The sequence below is a fragment of the Oryctolagus cuniculus genome, chromosome 1 (assembly GCF_964237555.1).
Source record: "Oryctolagus cuniculus chromosome 1, mOryCun1.1, whole genome shotgun sequence".
Classification (NCBI taxonomy): Eukaryota; Metazoa; Chordata; class Mammalia; order Lagomorpha; family Leporidae; genus Oryctolagus; species Oryctolagus cuniculus.
In genome coordinates, this window is record NC_091432.1 from 41,437,554 (window position 1) to 41,458,709 (window position 21,156).

Sequence of the window (21,156 nt, forward strand, 5' to 3'; positions counted from 1 at the left end):
ACTTGTATTAATCATGTAAAAGCTAGTTAAAGGATATACAGTGAATAAAGTAATAGTTTATGAACAGCCATATATTGCCATTTTACTTTTGTTAGAAAGGAATAAGAAGGAGCCCAATGATTGTTTTTTTTCACCACCTTATTTCATTTGACATTCATATCACCTGTAAAATTAGGCATTGGTATTTCTGCTTAAATGATAACATTTGCAATACCATTTTATGTCAAATATGTGAGTTGAAACTGAGATAGACAAAAGATAGAGACAGAGATAGAAATACAGATACAGAAAGAGTGAGAGCAAGAGCGAGGGAGAGAGGGAGCAGGAGGGTGAGAGAGTGAGAGAAAGATGATAGACTTTAAAAAAAAACCTTGTCAATTCTCTTGCTATAAATTACATCTATTGTTTTCTTTCTATGAACTAGTATTTTACTACATGTCTGTGTGGAGGAAACAACTTATTATTTATAGTAAATAATTATTTAAAATATTTCTGTCAGTTTGTGAATTTGCACAATCACTAGAAATAAGCCAGAAAATATTTTTTTAAGTTAACCTTTTGTGTTGATAAGTAAATTCACATCTTTGATAGTATTTATTATTTTTTAAATTTTTGTGATGATAGCCATTCTAATTAGGATGAAATAAATTTCATTGTGGTTTTTATTTGCATTTCCTTGGCGATTTGTGATTCTGATAACCTTTACATATGTCTGTTGGTCATTTGTATGTAATCCTTTGAAAAATGCCTGTTCCTGTCCTTTGCACATTTCTTAGCTGGATTGTTAGTTTTGTTATCATTGAGTTTCTTCAGGTCCTTGTATATCTTGGATATTAATCTCTAATCAGTTGTGTAGTTTGCAAATATTTTCTCCTTTACCTAAGGCAGCCTCTTAACTTTGCTGAGTGTTTATTTTGCTTTGCAGAAGCTTCTTAGCTTTATGTAATCCCATCTATCTACTTGTGTTTTAATTGCCTGTGATTCTGGGGTCTTATCCAAAAATTCTTTCCTATACCAATGTATTATATATTTATTTATTTTGAAAATACAGATGTAGAGAAAGTTCCCACTGGTTGGTTTCCCCTTCAGATAGCTACAATGGCCAAGGCTAACTAAGTTATAATCTGAGACCTGGGAACCCTAGATGCAAGTCTCCCACTTGGCTGGCAGGAAATCAATTACTTTTGTCAACGTTTCCACTTTCCACAAGCATTCTAAGGTGGGACTCAGGTGCCTTGATCAGTATCTTAATGCCCACCACAGGTTCTACCCTCTTTACCATAGAAAAAGTAGTAGAGAAATAAAAACAATGAAAAGTAAATTGATGAATTATATATTATAATTTTAAGAATGAGTAACTGCTATAAATAAAAGATGAGAGGTCAGATTTATCTATTATGTTTGATTTTAGAATATGATTAGAAATTTTTTAAGTTATGGTCTTATATTTTTGTATCACAGTATATTACATTTAAATGTATCATTTTGCCTTTAAAACCACTACCTATTTTATATAAATCAGATTTACATTATATATTAACTTGCATAATATGTGTATATTAAATGTTTTCATAGTTTTTATAATAAGTTTTAATGCAGTGTGGGAATTTGTTTCTTCTTTGTTCATCAAATAAAGCAACATTCTTTTCAACCTCTCAAACTGGTTTAAATAAGTTCCTCCATGAATTTTCTTATCTTACACATCCATCAATGTGTAGCTACTTAGCTCTACTATATCTAGTCCATGTTCTTGGGGAAATAGTATTTAAACTGTCATTGAGAGGATTAAACCTATGTCAAATTGGGACACAAAGGCTGCATAGGCCCACAGGTTTCATTAATCATGTTACATCCATGATGCACACTCATGGAATAACAGAGGGAATGTGAGGGCCCAAAGCAAACACAACAGAATAATGAACCCTTGAGGAGCTTGTTATTAATCTTCCATGATTTTTAAAGTAATGGGAGATGCAGATGAACATTTACATTGTGTTTTATGACTAGAGCTTCTCTAGTTCTGTTTTTAGGGCAAATCTGAATGTAGCAAAACAACAGGAAGAAGAGGGAAGCATCTCAACTGTTTAGAATGAAGTGAATTATAGGGCTGGCATTGTGGTGTAGCAGGTTCAGCCTCTACCTGCAATGCAGGCATCCCATATGGGCATCAATTCGATACCTGGCTGCTACACTTCCACCTGGGAAAGCAATGGAAGATAGCCCACGTCTTAGGACCCTTGAACTGACGTGATATACCCAGAGGAAGCTGCAGGCTTGGCTTTCTCGTGTACTAATGTAATAATACTTAATAAAACATAAAAAGTAATGGTCACAAATGACATGAGGTTAAGAAGTCATGTATTTCCCTTTTCTTGAGGCATGGCAGAAAGCAGTAGAAATCTCTCTACCAGAAAATTGAACAGTGATGAATTGTGATTCATCACAATTGAAAAGTGATGCAGATGTAGTTGGGGTTGCCAAAAATACAGTTCCCATTGAGTGATTTCTAAGATTCCATGTCATGTAGATACATAGACAACATTTTCAGGAAATTAAATGGCAGAATTAAGTGATACAAACAGTAGTAACACGGAATCTAAGGCTAACTGTAAATTCTCATTAAATAGTAGTCCTGGGTTACCTCTGGAATGCTGAGTAAAACTTCTATTGTGTTACAAAGTAGAAAGTTCATTGATGCAAATTATCTTGTTAGGGTAACTTTTTAGATTTCTTCTCCTATATATTATACTTTGACTATATCAACCTGATTGGTTACCCAGTGACATAACAAATATTTTCAGCATTTATTTGAAGACATAATCATAATGCTTTCAAGTATAGTGGCCTGACATTGAATTCAGCTACAGCATACCAACAACATTAACTGCTCTTCTAACATCAATAAACAACTAAAAATCTGTTCACCTACGAGGGAATGTTTGAGATATCAACTTATTTATGTTTGCTTAACAAGGTTGTTCTCAACTTCCCCTTTACAACATTATATTGAAAATGAATGGGTCAAACTTCTTTACATTGTATTTATTCTGTGTAATTGTATTGACTCTTATTTGATCATATGTGGCAAGGGTGCCATCTATTATATAATATTAAGTCCTATTCTTTACATTACTCTTGGTAGGGGATTGGTTTGTGTAATTGAAATTTGATAATATATATATCCCTCTAGGATGAAGCAGAGTTCATTTGAGTAATGAATGTGTAGATATATGAATAAATAAATAATATTCCATTGATAAGCTAACATTTGATAAAATGTTCCTTCCTTGCTTGTTTAAAAAAATCAAGTTGCTTACATTTTGTATACAAAATCCCTCAGATGGTGGAGTTGTCTGAAGATCATCACTGCCAAATCCATGCCCACTTGGCCCCCCAGAATGTGAACTCATATGAAAATAGAGATTTTGCACATGTGTTACAACAAAGTAGTGTATGTTAGGGATGGGTCTTACATCTAATACCTAGAGTTTTTATTAAAAAGAGAAAAGAAAAAGAAAACTAACACAGAAACGGTCATCTGAAAGTAAAGGTAATGATAAGAGGGAAGCAACTGCGATTCAAAGCATGCCATGGGTTGCTGAAGTTAGAGAGAGGCAGGGAAGAAGGATTTTGTAGAACATTCAGAAACACATGGCCTTGCTTGCACTTTGATTTCAGACTTGTAGTGTCTAGGAATGTGAGTCAGCAAATTTCTGCTTAAACCACCCAGTTTTTGTTACTGTTTTTAGTAGCTCTAGCACCTAATGCAGTTGGGTTATAGTACACTTTAAATACTGGGTAAAAAATTAATCAGAATAACCAGTTGACTAAAATTTCACTGAAATGGTCAAGAAAGAAAGGTAAATCATCAGAAATAAAGTGAAAAAGTTGTATTTGAAAACACCTTTAGCATCCCCTGTGCTCAGTGTGTATTTGACTGACTGTTAGACCTGTTCATCTGCAGGCAGGCATGAGAATCCCTTTTCAAAATGACGACCCTGCAGGACTCCGTCATATTATGAAATATTCCATCATCTTCACTTTGGTATGTTTATTGAGGCAAGGAGATAAAATAATTTATTTTGGAGAGATTTACAGCCATAAGAGTCAAACCAAAATGGGTTTCCTTCTGAAAATTTACTGGAGTTTTCTCTAGATCAATGATTATTGACCTTTATTATTTTTATCTCACTCATGAACTGCTTCTGACAATCTAAAACTTCTTCTTTCAAAAATTTATACATGCACATGTATCTTCTTTCTTTTATCTGATCATTTCAAGCTCTTTTGTAGGGTTTGTATGCATTCCTATTAGAAAGAATAGCAAATTAGTAGATCAGCTTTAGTCTTCAAGTTTGCAGTTAGCATATATGTTTCTTTATTGCATTTAATTCACTCATGTAAGAATTGACATAAATGTGCTAGTAATTAATTCTCAGTACACACAAAGACCTGGCAATATGTTGTATTTGTGAAAACTGTGAAGGGTGACATTCTAGGAAAGTTCTTATCTAACTAAATCTTATTTAAGCAACATAAAAATCACAAGATAAGGATACAGAAATTTATATACATATATATACATATACACATACACACATAATATATTGTAACACACGTACCAAATTGAATGCTCTATCACTGATACTCAGAGCATACTTCTCAACTTTCAATATCATCTATTGATAATTTACAGTATACTAAAGCTGGTTACCATAGACTGTAATATTTTATTTTAAAAATTGACTTAATACACAGGTTATCATTTTTGGAGCACCCTTTATATGACATGAGATCCTTTTAAAAATTAAATCCATGCAATACAAATTAATCAAATCCCTTCTAGATCAAGTGAATTGCAGCTCTGGTCAGACATTACTTAGGATCTGCTACTCAGACTGACTTCTGAATATATAGATATTGAAAACAAGCTAAATGCTATCCAAAAAACACAAAACACACGGCTGTGTGATTCTGGTGTCTGCAGTATGGGGGCAAGATGCAGGTATGCAGTTTCCTGATCCTATCAAAGATAGCTCTTCCTTAGGAAAAGCAAGCCAGTGGTAAGTCTGAGAAGTTATGTTATAGTGCAGCTGACAAGATGTATTGTCTGATCTCTTAAAAATCTTGTGAGGTCTGTGTATGACTTAATAAATCCCTTTATTATCAGAAAATAAATTTTACCGGCACCAAGAACAGTGTTACATTGGCAGTAAAAATCAAAGTTTTATTACTCATGTCTCTGGATTCTTGTCATTGACTCGAAAGGCAAAGATAGGACAGTGACTTAACTTGTGGCAAGATTTTTTTTTCTCTCAGGCATTCAGAGTAATAGCAATAAAACAATATAAAGAATATTAAGCTAGTTGGTAATAGGGTCTGAAAGAGGCAGATTATTAATTAAAGTTAGATTAAACTGTGTGGTCCTTATTGAAAATATAGAGTAAGAGAACTGAAGTAATGGCCAGAGCAGAATCAAATCATGAAATAGTGAAAGGTAAAGGCTGCCTCTGAGAAAGAGTAGCTTTGATGAATTTCTGATTTCCATCACTGGCAGAAGGAGGTTCACTTTCAAAGCTCCTGACCTTAATTGTTTTAGTGCGAATCCCTATTTCATTCTTAGATATCTTGAATGAGTCCCAGGAAATGAATCGATCATAATATAAATAACAAGTTACTATAGAAGAGAATGGGGAGAAACACTTTCTTGTCTTTCCTTCCTTCTATATACCCTCCATTTCCTCATCTCTCCCTCCCTTTCTCCCTGCCTACTTGTTCTCTCCTCCCTCCCTTTATCTTCCTCTTCTTTGGATATCTACTCATTAATTCAATATATGCTATGCTTTCATATTAATGTCCATCAAAAATAGCCAACATTTTATTGTCAATGCATTCCTTTAAAAAGTCTCAAACATTATAAAATTCATGCCTCTCATTAAGAAATTTCAGCTTATCAAAGATGTTTGTGCCAATGCTTGATTTGTCTAAGGTTTCCAAGACTTGCATTAATCTATTCATTCCACCAGTCTTGTTTTTCACAAGAATACAGACAAAATGACTTTACCTTAGGGGGAAAGCATACAAAATTGAAGAAACTGAAAATGGTAATGTAGCAGGAGGATTTTAAAGTAGAAATTAAAAATAAATTCAGAAATTTGTGATATAAGAGATTGATCGTTTCACAAAATGATACAGTTACAAATATGAGAAGTCAGAGAAATGAAGTTGAATTTTTGTTTCTTTGATTTTATTTTCTGTTGAAACTTTTTGTGTTCATTGCTGCCAGAATATATCCTAACACAAAATGAGAAATTAACACTTGAATGCACAAAGAATGCTGAAGTAAATTAAAGTGAATACCAGGCACCAAGAACTTCTGAGGATAAAAACCCAGATGAGCCTCACAAGTGACTTTATCCTTGCTTGATTTTCAAATGTGAATGAAGCTTAACTTGATCCATTTGTTGCAGATGACCATATTAAAGAAAAATGAGCTTAAGTTTAACCAATCAGAGGAAATCAACAAACACAATTTTATAGCTAGGGACTTTCCTACTGCATAGACCAAATGAAGTAACTGTATAGCTATAAGCAATCCAATATTTTCTTTGCTTTAGTTCTCTGTTACTCAGACAGAAACTTTCCCCTTTCCTTCCCTTGGTGGAGCTTGTGAGTCACTTATTTTAGAACTACCAAATTCATGAACTACTGTATCTAATTTTTGCCAACTGTGCTGCTGCTTGGTAGACAGATACATGTATCTACAGAAGAAATGATTTTAATATTACCCCAAGCAAAATATATTTAGAGACGACATTGGTCTGGAGAGATTTGGACTAACCACATTACAAAATATTTGTAAATAAGAATAATGCATTCTTAAATTCTCAGCCTCACTGTTTCTCTACATCACTCTGTAAATGAAGATCATGTCTGCAGGTAACCACAGCTCCAAACTTGTGGCAGATTGATATGTGAATTTTACATATGCATTGATTTATATAAATGGGTTGAAATATAAATCTTACCTCATTCTGGAGGTCTCGGATCATTTTGCTCTTTCTTTCCACTTCAGTCTTTAAAAAGTTAATCTGAAAATGGATAGAATATCATGTATATACATTCTAAATTCATATTCATGACTTTCATAATCTTTTTACAATATTTTAAGGTATAACAAAATAATTATTCTTTCTTTTGAAGTATGAAAAAGAATAAAAGATTAAAAATTCTATTAACCAAATATTCAGTATGCAACTCACACAAATATTTGTCAATTATATAAAAATATCGCTTTCTAATGTGACAAAAATTCAATTTTAAATTGGGAAACCATGCAGGTTATTATTACGATTCTTGTACCTGGATAAACCTCATTCTAAAAATGTAGCCCTTTGAAAAAAATGATTCTAGGATTGTGTCGAGGAATCTTTATTCCTACATCATTCCCCTGGGTAATTTTGACCAGTACAGTATAGAGTGTACCTACATACAGAGCTACTTCCTGCAAAGATCATAATGAGCATTATACCAAAGAAACCATAATGTTCCCTCAAGAATACGCCGATATTATTACCTTTAAGTTTAGGAAGTTACTCCTCATTTATTTGCTTAAGCATAACAGCTTTATCTGCCATGAGTACTTTGAATAAGATGTAGTATAATATAGTGGTTAAGATATTAAAGAATTTTTATCTTTACGAACACTGAGAATTCATTGCAATAATAATTAGCTATATAATAATGAATGAAATATTTAATTTCTCCAATTTTCAATTTTCTGGTAATCACATTTTTAATAAAGCAATTTTCTGAAAATAGTGTACTAAATATATTAAAATTATAATTTGGGCATTGAATGGATTATGGAAACAGGACTTGTTTTATAATCTGCTTTTAATCTGTTTTGATAATTTCTGTGTATTTTACACTTAAAACAAATTTCAGTTTGACTATTTGTATTTCTAAGGCTTTGAAGCTTTACATATTGGACAATATAGTAGTAGAAGAGTCCTGGAATGATGGAAAGAAAGATAGAATGTGCATTTTTCTCTAGAGATAGTCTGAGTCATAGGATTGGAAATCAGGTTAGGAAGATTAATCGTCACCATAGATATAGTTTTAAGATAATGTGTCCTTCATGCTCACCTGGACTTACCCCTAGTGATAGAGCTAGAAATGTGCCAGGGGATTTCAATTCAATCCCATCAAGATGGCATGTACCAATGCCATCTCACTAGTTAAAGTGATCAGTTTAAGTTCATAATTGATCAAAAAGATAGGATTAAGTGTCAAAGGGATGACATAATAAGTTCAGTGTCTGCAAATAATTGATAGAATTAAAAAGGAGAGAATGATCCTACATGGGCAGCAGGATACACAACAGACTCATAGAATGGCAAAAGCCCTAAACAGCACTCTGGCCTCAGAATCAACCCTCAAGGCATTCGGATCCAGCTAAAAAGCCCAAGAGAGTTTTGCAGGCATGGAAAGCCAAGATATTGTCGCAAAAAAATGACCTAAATGAAAGATCTTTGAGTGAGATCCCAGCAGAAACAACAGGCCTTCAAAGAAAGCAGTACCTTCCTCTGAAGGGAGGAGAGAACTTCCACTTTGACTATGACCTTGTCTAAATAAGATCGGAGTTGGTGAACTCAAGAGGCTTCCATAGCTTTGGTAGCTCATGACAAGAGCCTATGGTGATTACTGACATAATAAATAAGATTGTCAACTGCTAAATCAACAACAGGAGTCACTGTGCAACTGCTTCCCATGTAGGACCTCTGTCCTTAATGTGTTGTACTATGTGAATTAATGGTAATACTACTACTCAAACAGTACTCTATACCTTGTCTGTGTGGGTGCAGTCTGTTGAAATCTTTACTTAGTATATACTAAGTTGATCTTCTGTATATAAAGATAATTGAAAAGGAATCATGATGAAGAATGGGATGGGAGAGGGAGTAGGAGATGGGATGGTTGCAGGTGGGAGGGAGGTTTGAGGGGAAAATCTTCTATAATTCAAAAGTTGTACTTTGGAAATTTATTAAATAAAAGTTGAAAAGAAAAAAAGCTAGCAAATAAAAAAGATAATGTGCCCTTCTTAAATTTTGCACACAAAAAGGTAATATGTGAAATATCTAAAGGAACATCTCTAAGATTAGACACACTCTTCAACTGTTTTCAGACCTTTTCATAAAGATAATATTATGCATACTCTTTCTTCATTATGTATTTTATTGTGTTAATGTGATTTTTTTAAAAATATTTTTATTTATTTTAGATACAGATTTAAAGAGAGAGGATAGACAAAGAGAGACAGACAGAGAGAGATTCTGCTGGTAAACTCTCCAAGTGATTGCAATGATTGGGCTAGGGCAAGCCAGATCCAAGAGGCTGGAGATTCTTCTGGTTTCTGAAGTTGGTGCAGGGGCCTAGGGCCTTGGCTCATCCTCTTCTCGTGTCCCAGGTGCATTAGCAGGGAGCTGGATCAAAAGTGGAGCAGCCAGGACTCGAATCAGAACCCATATGGAATGCCAGCACTGCAGACTATGACTTCATTCACTGCACCATGCAGTAGCCCCTATCCATGCTATTAAAGCCCCACCTTTCCTCTCCCCAGAGATAAACACAATCCTGAAGTATATTAGTCTTATATATATTTTGTACATTTTACTTATTGTCCATTTTCATTAAAAAGCAAATACATACTATTCTTTGTCATAAAGTTTATAGAGATTATTTGAAACTCAAGTTTAAGTTTCTGAGGTTAATCCATGTTCATATGCTACAACAGTTAGTTTGTTGTATTTGGTATATTGTTATGGTAGTAATCACAGTTGAAGATACAAATTACTGAATTAATCAAGGTAAACTAAATTAGTGTAACTTATATACTCCTAATACAGTAGTTTAAATAAGATCCATGTTCATTTTTCTTTCCCATGGCTGCGATGTAGCTTTGCCATCTACAATCAACCCTTTCACCGTTTCTCTCATTACCACCTCTTCCGAGCCATTGGATATGGCCATTCCAGAGCAAAGAAGAAATATAACTCAAAATTCTCATTCTGAAACATGGTCTGTATCTATTAGATTTTTCTAGTAGATTTGAACTAGGATACGTAGAAATTATTAGTGAGTTTGCAACTGAGACAGATAAAGGATTCTGTGAGTCAAAGCTGAGGCTAATGAATAAGCAGAGGAATGATTTTTGTAGAGATAGATGAAGTAGGTATGTGAAGAGCTAGTTGAAGGGCAGGAATATATGAATAAAAATCCATGTACTCCTGTATCTGTTATCTTCATAAGCTGCAATATTTCTAGCAGCACCAAATGGTCTTATCCATGTTAAGTCTTGGACTTGGCTTTCTATAAAGTTCCATTAAAAGTTTTATGATGACTCTTAATATCCACTCCTCTCTGGCTTACATAAAAAATAGGAGAAACTCGAAGCCTATAATACTCTCATGGGGTTTGTACTATAAAGATACTGACAGGCATCCAAAAAATTGGTCATAATTATTGACCAATTAGGTAGATAGTTCAGTTTGATAAAGCAAAGGAATTACTGAGTGACTTGAGGCCATGCAGAATATATATATATATGTATATATATATATATATATATATATATGCAAAACAATAGTGTACTTCCAAATAAAGACTTTACACCCTTTTCTTTTCTTTCTTTTTTTTAAATTTATTTGACAGGTAGAGTTAGACAATGAGAGAGAGAGAGAGAGAGAGAGAGAGAGAGAGAGAGAGAAAGGTCTTCCTTCTGTTGATTCACTCCCCAAATGGCCACCACGGCCGGGGCTGCGCTGATCTGAAGCCAGGAGCCAGGTGCGTCTTCCTGGTCTCCCATGCGGGTGCAGGGCCCAAGCACTTGGGCCATCCTCTACTGCCCTCCCGGGCCACAGCAAAGAGCTGCACTGGAAGAGGAGCAACCAAGACTAGAACCTGGTGCCCATATGGGATGCTGGCACCACAGGCAGAGGATTAACCTAGTGAGCCATGGTGCCAGCCCTTTATACCCTTTTCTATCTAAGAACTTTATTAACAAGACAATTTTGATATATTAAAGATTTTTATTTTTTTTTTTAATTTGAAAGTTCAAGTTCCAAAGAGAGAGATGGAAAGACAGAAAGAGAGGTCTTCCATCGTTGGTTCACTCCACAAATGGCTGCAACAGCATAGACTGGGCCAAGCTGAAGTCAGGAGCCAAAAGCTTCATCCGGCTCTCCCACAAGGGTGCAGAGCCCCAAGCACTTGGGCCATCTTCTGCTGCTTTCCCAGGCCCATTAGCAGCACATGATATCAGAAGGGGAGCAGTGGGAACTCGAATCAGCTCACATATAAAATGCTGGCACTACAAGCAGTGGCTTAATCTGCTATGCCACAGCACAAGCCTCTACACATTTTTCTTTAAGTCCTGAATTACTTGAACGTATTTCACTTATGTTAATAACCTCTTCTTGTACTGATAATATTATTTTTCTAAATCCTCACATATTGATACTGTTCAATATTTTAATTATAATTTAAAATTACCATTAATTAAGCGTATAATGAAAATATAGTGGAATGCAAAAACTATATTACTTCAATGTTAAATAGGGATAGAAAAATCTTGAAAATGCACTTTGTAAATATTGAGGATCTAAAATGTATCCAGAATTGTTTAAAAATATTGGAATTTTGAAAACAATGGTTCAGAATCCCAGCAGGTTTTAATATTGCTGGAGAAGTAACCATTTCTAGCAGACAGTTATGAAATAATTCTCAGGGACAGAAACTACTATTGATATTGACTTTGCAAATACTTGTAGACGTATTTACTTTGAATAATGAATGGAGGGGCCAAAGTAATTCTTTATTTTTAATGGGAGTAAAAGCTTGAAGGTATGTCTTGCTTTCGCCTAATTATGTCACACTTAGGAGAAGTTAAGCCATAAAAGTTAACAAGAGTAATGAAATGCAACCAAGCACCATTAATAACTTTAATTGTCCTACGTACATTTGAGAGTTTATTCTTCCTTGCTGTGTCTGGTTTTCCATAAGAATCAAAGGTTTGAAAAATTTGTTATTCTAGTATTTGCTCAATAATAAAAAGAAATTTTCAGGCTTTCATAAAGAGTATGCTTACAGAATTAGATGAAAAAAGATGTGACTTGAAAAGGTAATAAATTTAATTTTCAGGATTGAATCTCCTTTTGCAATCTTGTAATTTAATAAGAAAATCATCTTTATGCTTCACAGCATTTTACTTTGCATTTACCAGGTTCTTTATTTGTCACATCATTTGCATAAAGCATACAATCTTTCATTTTTATGGGAAATGACTTACTACTGAGATATATAATAAAGAGCAGAGCATGAGATTATCTGCACCTACACCTAATATAGTACAATATTTTAGAATCAAATCCAAAATTGTCTTCCTAGTTTAGAGACAGAAATTACAATTATCATAATCTTCCTTTCTTATCCAACCTATGATTACAACCATAGTCGCGCCAGTAGGAAAAGTAACTAGTGAGTGATTTACAATTTAAAAAATCTTAAAAATATATAGCAAATGGGGCTGGTGATGTGGCATAGCAAGTGAAGCCGCCACCTGCAGTACCAGCATCCCATGTGGGTGCTGATTCTAGTCCCGGATGCTCTACTTCCAATCCAACTCTCTGCTATGGCCTGGGAAAGCAGTGGAAGATGGTTTGAGTCCTTGGGCCCCTGAACCCATGTGGGAGACCCAGAAGAAGCTCCTGGCTTCAGATCAGCGCAGCTCTGGCCATTGCAGTCATTTGGGGAGTGAAGCAGCAGATGGAAGACCTTTCTTTCTCTCTCTCTCTCTGCCTCTCCTTTTCTCATTGTGCAACTCTGACTTTCAAGTAAAATAAATAAATCTAAAAGCAAATATATATATATTTGTGTGTATACATTTATTTATTTATTGTTTATATAAATTATATATGATATAATACATAATATATATTTAATATACTATATTATATAATATGTATAATATATAATATATCGTATATGTTGTTTATACACACACACACACACACACACACAATTACGGGACTAGCTTTGTGACACAGTGTGTTAAGCCATTACTGGAAATGAGAGTATCACATATGGGCGCAAGATCACGTCCTGTCTGCTCCACTTACAATCCAGCTCCCTGCTAATGCATCTTGGAAAGCAGCAAATGATGGCTCAAGTGCTTGGACCTCCGAATCCATGTGGGAGACCTGGATAATGCTCCAGACTCCTGGTTTCAGCATGGCTGGCCCCAGCCTTTTTTTCCATATGGGGAGTGAACAAGTGAGTGGAAGATCTCTCTCTCTCTCTCTGTCTCTCTCTCTCTCTTTCTCTCTCTCTCTGTAACTCTGCCCTTCAAATAAATAAATAAGTAAATTTATTTAGAACTTAGTTAACTTACAATCTTTAGATACAAAGAAAAACTGAAGAGCTTTCTGTTTGAATTTTTATGAAAGTATGAAAGTTTGTATTTGATGACTTCTGTGATAAGAAAATGGTCTTCCCCTAAATTCTTCTGGATGAACATGAAAATTTTAAATGGTTATAATTTATATTTTCAATACATTAGAGTATTTATGTACCTACATATATACACATATGTATATAAGTGTGTATGCATTTATATCATTTCTACATTTGTTAAAGTTTCTGTCATCACACAGAGAGAGAGGTAAACACACAAAAACATAAAAGACAGGTGATAGAAAGTAATGAAAGATCTTCCATCTGCTAGTACACTCTCTAAATGGCCACAATAGTCAGGGCTGCAACAGTTCAAAGGCAGGGTCCAGGAATTCCAACTGGGTCTCAGACATGGGCTGCTTAGATTATTGTCTGCTACTTTTCTGGGTGCTTTAACTGGAGGCTGGAATAGAAATGGAGAAACTAGTACTCAATACAGCAAAGAAACAATAAATAAATGTAGCTTTATTGTGAGGATCTGAGAAAATGATATTGTGATTATTTCTATTTTTCTCTAAATGCCATCATTTGTCATCAGGCTGTAGATATATCAGATAGATAGATAGATAGATAAAAATGTGATGAGATTAAATGTGATCAGTCAAAGCTGAAGTGGATTTGTAACGAAGCTGATTTGTAATTTAGATGTCAAAATGATCAACCTGCCAGTATTCAAAATTTGTCTATCATTATAAGTAAAATTTGGAGTCCAGAAAGCTACACCCCTGGTCTCATTGCAAAGGAACACTGTGTGTTGTGGTGACATAGCAGTGAAGAGCCAATATGCATGCCTTTACAGACGGGCAGAACAGGTAATGGTGAATCCTTAGCAGGAAAAACCCTGAACCTAAGAAAGTCAACAATCATTATTAGAAAAATTTTCTCCAGGAATCATGTCCCAGATGATAAACTGAGCTGAATTTCAGAAAATGAAACAAAACAAAATTCCATAATCTAATTAAGGTTGTTAAAAGGAGTCTGGCAAGGGGCCGGCGCTGTTGCCCAGTGGGTTAAAGCCTTGGCCTGAAGCGTGGGCATCCCGTATGGGCACCAGTTTGAGTCCTGGCTGCTCCACTTCCGATCTAGCTCTCTGCTATATCCTGAGAAAGCAGTAGAGAATTGCCCAAGTCCTTGGGCCCCTGCACCCATGTGGGAGACCTGGAAGAAGCTCTTGGCTCCTGGATTTGGAACTGGCGTAGCTCTGGCCATTGCAGCCATTTGTGGAGTGAACCAGAGGATGGAAGACCTCTCTCTCCATCTCTACCCCTCTCTGTAACTCTATCTTTCAAATAAATAAAATAAATCTTTAAAAAAAGGAGTCTTGCAATCAAAAGTATATTGACAATATTTTTAAAACATTTATTTATTTCTTTGAAAGGCAAAGACAGAGTTACAGGGAGGTAGATACAGAGAGAAATAAACAAAATGACTTTTTTAAAAAAAATATTTATTTATTTCAGAGTTAGAGTTACAAACAGGGAGAGGGAGAGACAGAAAGGTCTTCAATCCACTGGTTTACTGCCCAAATGGCCACAACAGCTGGGGCTGGGACAATCTGAAGCCAAGAGTCTGGAACTTCTTCTAGGATTCCCAACTGGGTGCAGGGCCCTAAGGACTTGGGCCATCTTCTGGTACTTTCCCAGGCAGGGAGCTGGATCAGAAGTGGAGCTATCAGGACTCAAACCAGCACCCATACAGGATGCTGGCACTGCAGGCAGTGGCTTTACCTGCTATGCCACAGCGCCAGCCTCTTATTGACAGTTTTTATTTAAAGAGTTGAGAGACCCAGGTAACTGACCCTGGTGCAGATCCAGCATTACCCATGTTTGTAGATATGTGAATTGGATACTTTATCCACAGGGGTATACAAATCAAGGTTTGACTTCCATGCAAGTGCTGGACTAATTTATTTGGGGATAAACCAAAATATGATTGAGTTATATGCCTTGCCCTCCTGCCTCCCTCATTTCTGCCCGAATCCCTAAGGAGCAGTCCCAATCATGGGACCATGCTTTTAAAATACAGATCAACCAATTCAGGAGTAACATGCTTAACTACCCCTTTGACCTGGCTCTCACGTTCCATGCAACTCTGAATTTGTGTGAATCACATCAGGGCTGGGCACTCATCATTAGGGGAGCCCATATTTCCCAGTCCCCATTGAAATCATTCAAACTGGCCATCCTGTTTCTTTGCCCTGCTTCACCCTCTCCTTGACTCAGAAAACACAATAAAGACTGAGGCCCACAGTGTCCACCTATCCCTCAGCCTAGTGACAAGCCCCAGTGTTTCCTGATCTGGCCAGGGGCATGGCCACGTCACCTCTCTGGGAACTATGAGAAATGAGCTACCTTTGCAATGGTAGTCATTTCTTGATCTGTTGGCCTTATTAAGCCTTGAGTTTTCTGTGAATATATATTCAAAACAGATTAGTCCCTAGAAATAAATACATATGGCTTATGCCCAATGATGATCAAGGGGAGTCTTAGAAATAAGGTAGAAATAGTTTTCAGCACTGCCCTCAGGAGCACCATCCCTCCTTTCCTTATTGAAAAGGAAGCATAAGAGCTGAAGTGTGTGGTCCAAGGGAACATTATTTAGAGAGATAAAGGTCTGCAGAGCAGTATGTTGTAAACTTTGGGGTGTATTAATAACACCTAAGGGGCTGAGGAAACAGGTCCTGCTTCTGAGAGATTCCTATTCGGTGACTATGCAATGTGGCTTGTGATTCTATACAGTTTCTCAGATTACTCTAGGGTCAGTTTCATTCCCTAGTCCAAGAACCATGAATCTGGGGCTGTACTCAAGATCCTTGCCCTTCTCTCTCCTTGGCTTGTCAATCACAAAGGAAAGTTGGGAATTAGACGACTCCTAAGAATCAAATCTAGTATTAATTGTTTCTTTGAATGAACGATGCGAAGGTATTATTCTAATCACATTGACTTAAGCTTCTTTTTATTGTATTTTTCTCTTTTGCTTTTTAAAGGTTGGTTTGTTCCATAGTCACTTTTGAAAAGGAAAGTGACAATTTTCAACCACTAAAGCAAGGGCACAAATAAGAAACATACTTACAGTGGCCTGATGTTTTTCTGCTTTCTCGGATGTCTCTTTAAGTTGATTTTGCAGGGCCTCCTGAAGAGACTTCATTTCTTCTCTAGTTTAGGAGAAAACAGAGAGCAAAACAGAATATAATATGATTTTGTCATTTCCTATGTCTATTATGAGAGGAGGTTTTGCTATCTACTTACATTTAGCAAACAGACAACTTGAATTGCATAAAGCCACAACTAAGCATACAATGTATCCAGGGATTCTGGTAATAAAGGGCTTTCTCTCCCATAAAAATAGCTAAAAGGAAGCTGTATTTAAAGGAGATTGACCTGCTATTATGTTTTATAAGAATCCCACTGTGTGAATCATCTGTGACCTGCATAATGTGCTAAATCAAATCAATATAATAAATTGAGTTGAAAAGCTAATTTCACTGAGAGCATGCCAGGGTGTGAGCATGCTGTTTAGAAAAAGTCACCCTACACTTGCTGATAGGATAAAATTACAGTTCCCTTCTGCTGTTCCTAATTGATTAATTCTAAAGTATTGTGCTTTAGACATCCCTTCATAAAGCCTGAGTGTTTCTGTAAAAACAAAAGGGAAAAAGACTTATTTCAAATTTGATGTTGACATGCTTAATGGGTGTAACAGGGAAATGTATGCCTAGGCATATATTCACATTTTGTCTCATGCTTGCTGATACATATAAACTCTGTCTCTTTTTTTAAAAATTAAAATATTTCCAAACATTTGCAGTCTTAAATGAGATTTTGGTTTGTAAACATTCATGTCAAGTCATATTGTCTTTCTGTGGCTAAATTTTACCAAATAATCTATCATTTCAAGTGAATCTAATATTAGACAATGGCTGGGGCATGTGCATGGTATGTGTGTGTCTGTGTGTGTGCGTGCATTAATTATTTATAGAAAAACACTCTCAAACAGCAGCAACAAGACACTCAAACTAGTACAAAATTCCAAATTTGATACCAAAAGACTAGCCCTGGAAACATGGACAAATGATAAACCCTCTAAAGCTCAGTGTATTCATCTACAAAATGGGCGTAGTGACAGTTACCTTTTGGGTATATGGGCACTTGTAGGTGATATCATGAATGGAAAGTACAGAGCGTGATGGATGCAAAGAAGTTTGTAACAAAATGCTAGATCTTTGTTACATACACCAGCACCATTCTAGGCCCTCATGAGCATTCTTTGCCCATTACATCCAACAAACCACAGCTGCTATTCCATCCAAGGAGACTGGATAATTTTCCTGGATATCCATACCACCCTGAATGTACCCAATCTCATCTGATATCCTACACTAGAAAACATTATTCTAAGTACACATTTCAAGAATGGGAGACAATCCATATTTGTTGGAATCACTTTGAACCTTGTTCAACAGGTAAAAATATTATCAGAATAAATTACAAAATAATTAACGTCACTTTGGTGCTGTGATGATTTATGCTTGCCTGATGATGCAATAACATGGTTTAACCTGCGGCAGAATTTTTTGTCATGATTCGCTGAAGATAACAGAAACTGTGTGTATGTGTGTGTGTGCTGTTATCATTATTACTGCATGAATTTCAGAGATTTATTTAATTTTGTTATTTATTTGAAAGCCAGAGTAACAGAAAGAATGAGAGAGAGAGAGAGAGAGAGAGAGAGAGAGAGAGAAAGTGAGAGAGAGGTATTCCATTCCCCAAATGGCCACAACACAAGGAAAGGCTGTGCCAGGCCAAACCCAGAAGTGAGGAACACTATCCTAGACTCTGATGTGGGTGCCAAGGTCCCAAGCATTTGGGCCATTTCTGCTTTGTTCCCAGGCTTCTTATCAGGAAACTGGATTAGAACAAGAGCACCCCAGAATCTAATAGGCACTGTGATATGAAATGCCAGCATTATACAGGGCAGTTTAGCTATTGTGCCACATTGTTGACTCTTAATGTGGATTTTTGCTTCAAATTTGTTTTCTTCAAAGAGACCCATGGAATAACATAGTGTGATATCAGTCTTTACATAATTTTTAGTCCTGTAATGTGGAAGACTCTTAAATGTCACACATTAAAGTATGCCTTCTTAGGACAGATAGGAAGCCATTGTCAACAGAGGTGGTGTAATTGTGCTCTAGACACTCTCGGACACTACAGTCATTATACTATCCATTCTAATGGACAGAGAGAAAAAAGATAATTTATGTATTATATATATAATATATTTCCAGCTGAAAAAAGCTATAATTATTGTGATTTTCATGTTTTCAATTTTAAAATGCTCATTTTTATTTTTAAATGATAGACATAAAAGTTAACAAGAAGAAATTATAAAAATATACTTTATAAAATAAGTACACACAAGCCCAGCCTCACACACACACAGGAGAAGTTTGCAGAGAGTTCATGGAAAATGAATATTAAGACCATCCAAAGCAATCTTGAACATAAAGAACAAGGCAAGGGGCATTATACTACCTGGGTTTAAAATATAACCAAAAGAAATAGCAATTAAAATATCTTATTAGCATAAGAGTAAACACACAGATCAACGGAACATAACAGAGACCCTGGAACTAAACCCATACATCTACAGCCAATTGATCTTTGACAAACATGCTAATAACATGCATTGAAAAATGGATAGCCTTTTCAATAAATGGTGCTGGGGAAATTGCATATCCACATGAAGAAGTAAGAAAGTAGACCTCTATCTCTCACCACGTATCATAGTTACTGAAAATAGATTAAAAACCTCATTATAAAATCAGGATACTTTGAAACAATGGGAAGAAAAACATTGGAAATGCTTCTGGATATCGAAGTGGGAAAGGATATTTTGGATAAGCTCTCAAAAGTATAGCAAACAAAAGCAAAAATACACAAATAGGATTTCATTAAACTACAGACCTTTTACACAATAAAGGAAATTATCAACAATGTGAAGAAAAAGTCTACGGAATAGGAGAAAATATTTGCAATCTATACATCTGACCAGGAGTTAATAATTAGAATATATAACAAACTACAACAACTTAATATTGAAAAATTAAATTAAAAACATCCTGCTCTCCATCCGTTTTGTTGGAATGTTAATATTTCATTGTTATTTTGTGGCTGGGCAAGATTCCATTGTGTAGATATACCATATTTTCTTTATCCAGTCATCATTTATGGATATCTAGGTTGATTATTTATCTTCGCTAATGTGAATTGGGCTGCTATAAACATGGGGGTGAAGGTGTGTCTTTATATAGAGAGAGAATAAAAATTTTGTTGATGTCATATTATTATAGTTACGAACACTGTCTTCACAGAATTATACTATCTACTTGACAATATACTCTTCTTTCCCCATTTTATGAACATTGTCATGAATCTCAAATTGTGTGATATTAATATGTACATTTTCAAGAAAAAAATAGTATGTATGTATCTGTATAATAACTGCATATTAAGTGAATATGGCAAAATCTTAAACATTGTTAAACCTTAAAATAAATTTTAAAAATTATTTTATAAGCACAAAGAAAAAAGAAATGTTACATTGTACCTCATAAACTTGTAATTATTGTTAATAAAATAATTTAATACAAAAATAAATGAGCAGTAGGTCCAAACTGACATTCTTCATTTCTCATACAAATGACTAGCAGGTACATGAAAACATGCTCAACATCACTAATTGTAAAAGAAATATAAATCAAATCCATGAGGTATCACTACAGTCCTATTTGATTGACTATTATCACAAAAATAATAGTTAATAAATTCTGGCCAAACAACACTGTGGTATAGTGGGTAAAGCTGCTGTCTGCAATGTCTGCATCCCATATGCTGCTGGTTCAAGACCCAGCTTCTCTGCTTCCAATCCAACTCTTTGCTGTGACCTGGGAAAGCAGTAGAAAATGGCCCAAGGACCCCTACACCCACATGGGAGACATTGAAGAAGCTCTTGGCTCCTGGCTTCAGATTGGCTCAGCTGTGACCATTATGGCTATTTGGGGAGTGAACCAGTGGATGAAAGACCTCTCTCTCTCTCTCTCTCCCTCTGCCTCTCTGTAGCTCTGCCTTTCAAATAAATAAGTCTTTTAAGAAAAGAAAAAAAAGAAGGAAGGAAGGGAGGGAGGGAGGGAGAAAAAAAATGCTGGCCAAAGTTGGCAAAAAGGAAAATTTGAGTGGAAATGTAAATTGGTACAGCCACTGAGAAAACTAATATGAAGACTCCTCAAAATCTAGAAATATAGCTACCATATGATCCAGTAGGTATTTTTAGGGGAAATGAAATTATACCGTTAAGAACAGTTTTATTGCATATCTACTCACAACTGTCAAGAGAGAGAAAGAACCTAAGTTTCTATCATTTGATGAATGGATAACAAAAATACATTACATAAATGCAACAGAAATCTTTTCAATCATAAAAATTGATAAAATCTTGGCATTTGCGACACTGATGAAAACTAGGGAGCATTGTGTAAAGGGAAATAATGCAGGCACAGAAATACAAATACTATGTGAATTTACTCAAATGTGGAATCTAAGGAGCTTGATCTCATGAAAGTTGAGAGTATAATGGTTGTTACCA

General features: G+C 35.4%; 1 protein-coding gene across 2 annotated transcripts in view; it reads right to left on the reverse strand.

The window, feature by feature from the left end:
- LUZP2 (leucine zipper protein 2) overlaps positions 1 to 21,156 on the reverse strand; it is a 527,143-nt gene that overhangs the window by 271,330 nt on the left and 234,657 nt on the right. For both annotated transcript variants that reach the window (XM_008268979.4, XM_051852030.2), the window contains exons 4-5: positions 16,585 to 16,666; positions 7,029 to 7,091 (exon numbers count right to left, since the gene is read on the reverse strand). In XM_008268979.4, coding sequence (XP_008267201.1) covers positions 7,029 to 7,091; positions 16,585 to 16,666 — 145 coding nt within the window. The remainder of the gene's footprint in view (positions 1 to 7,028; positions 7,092 to 16,584; positions 16,667 to 21,156) is intronic.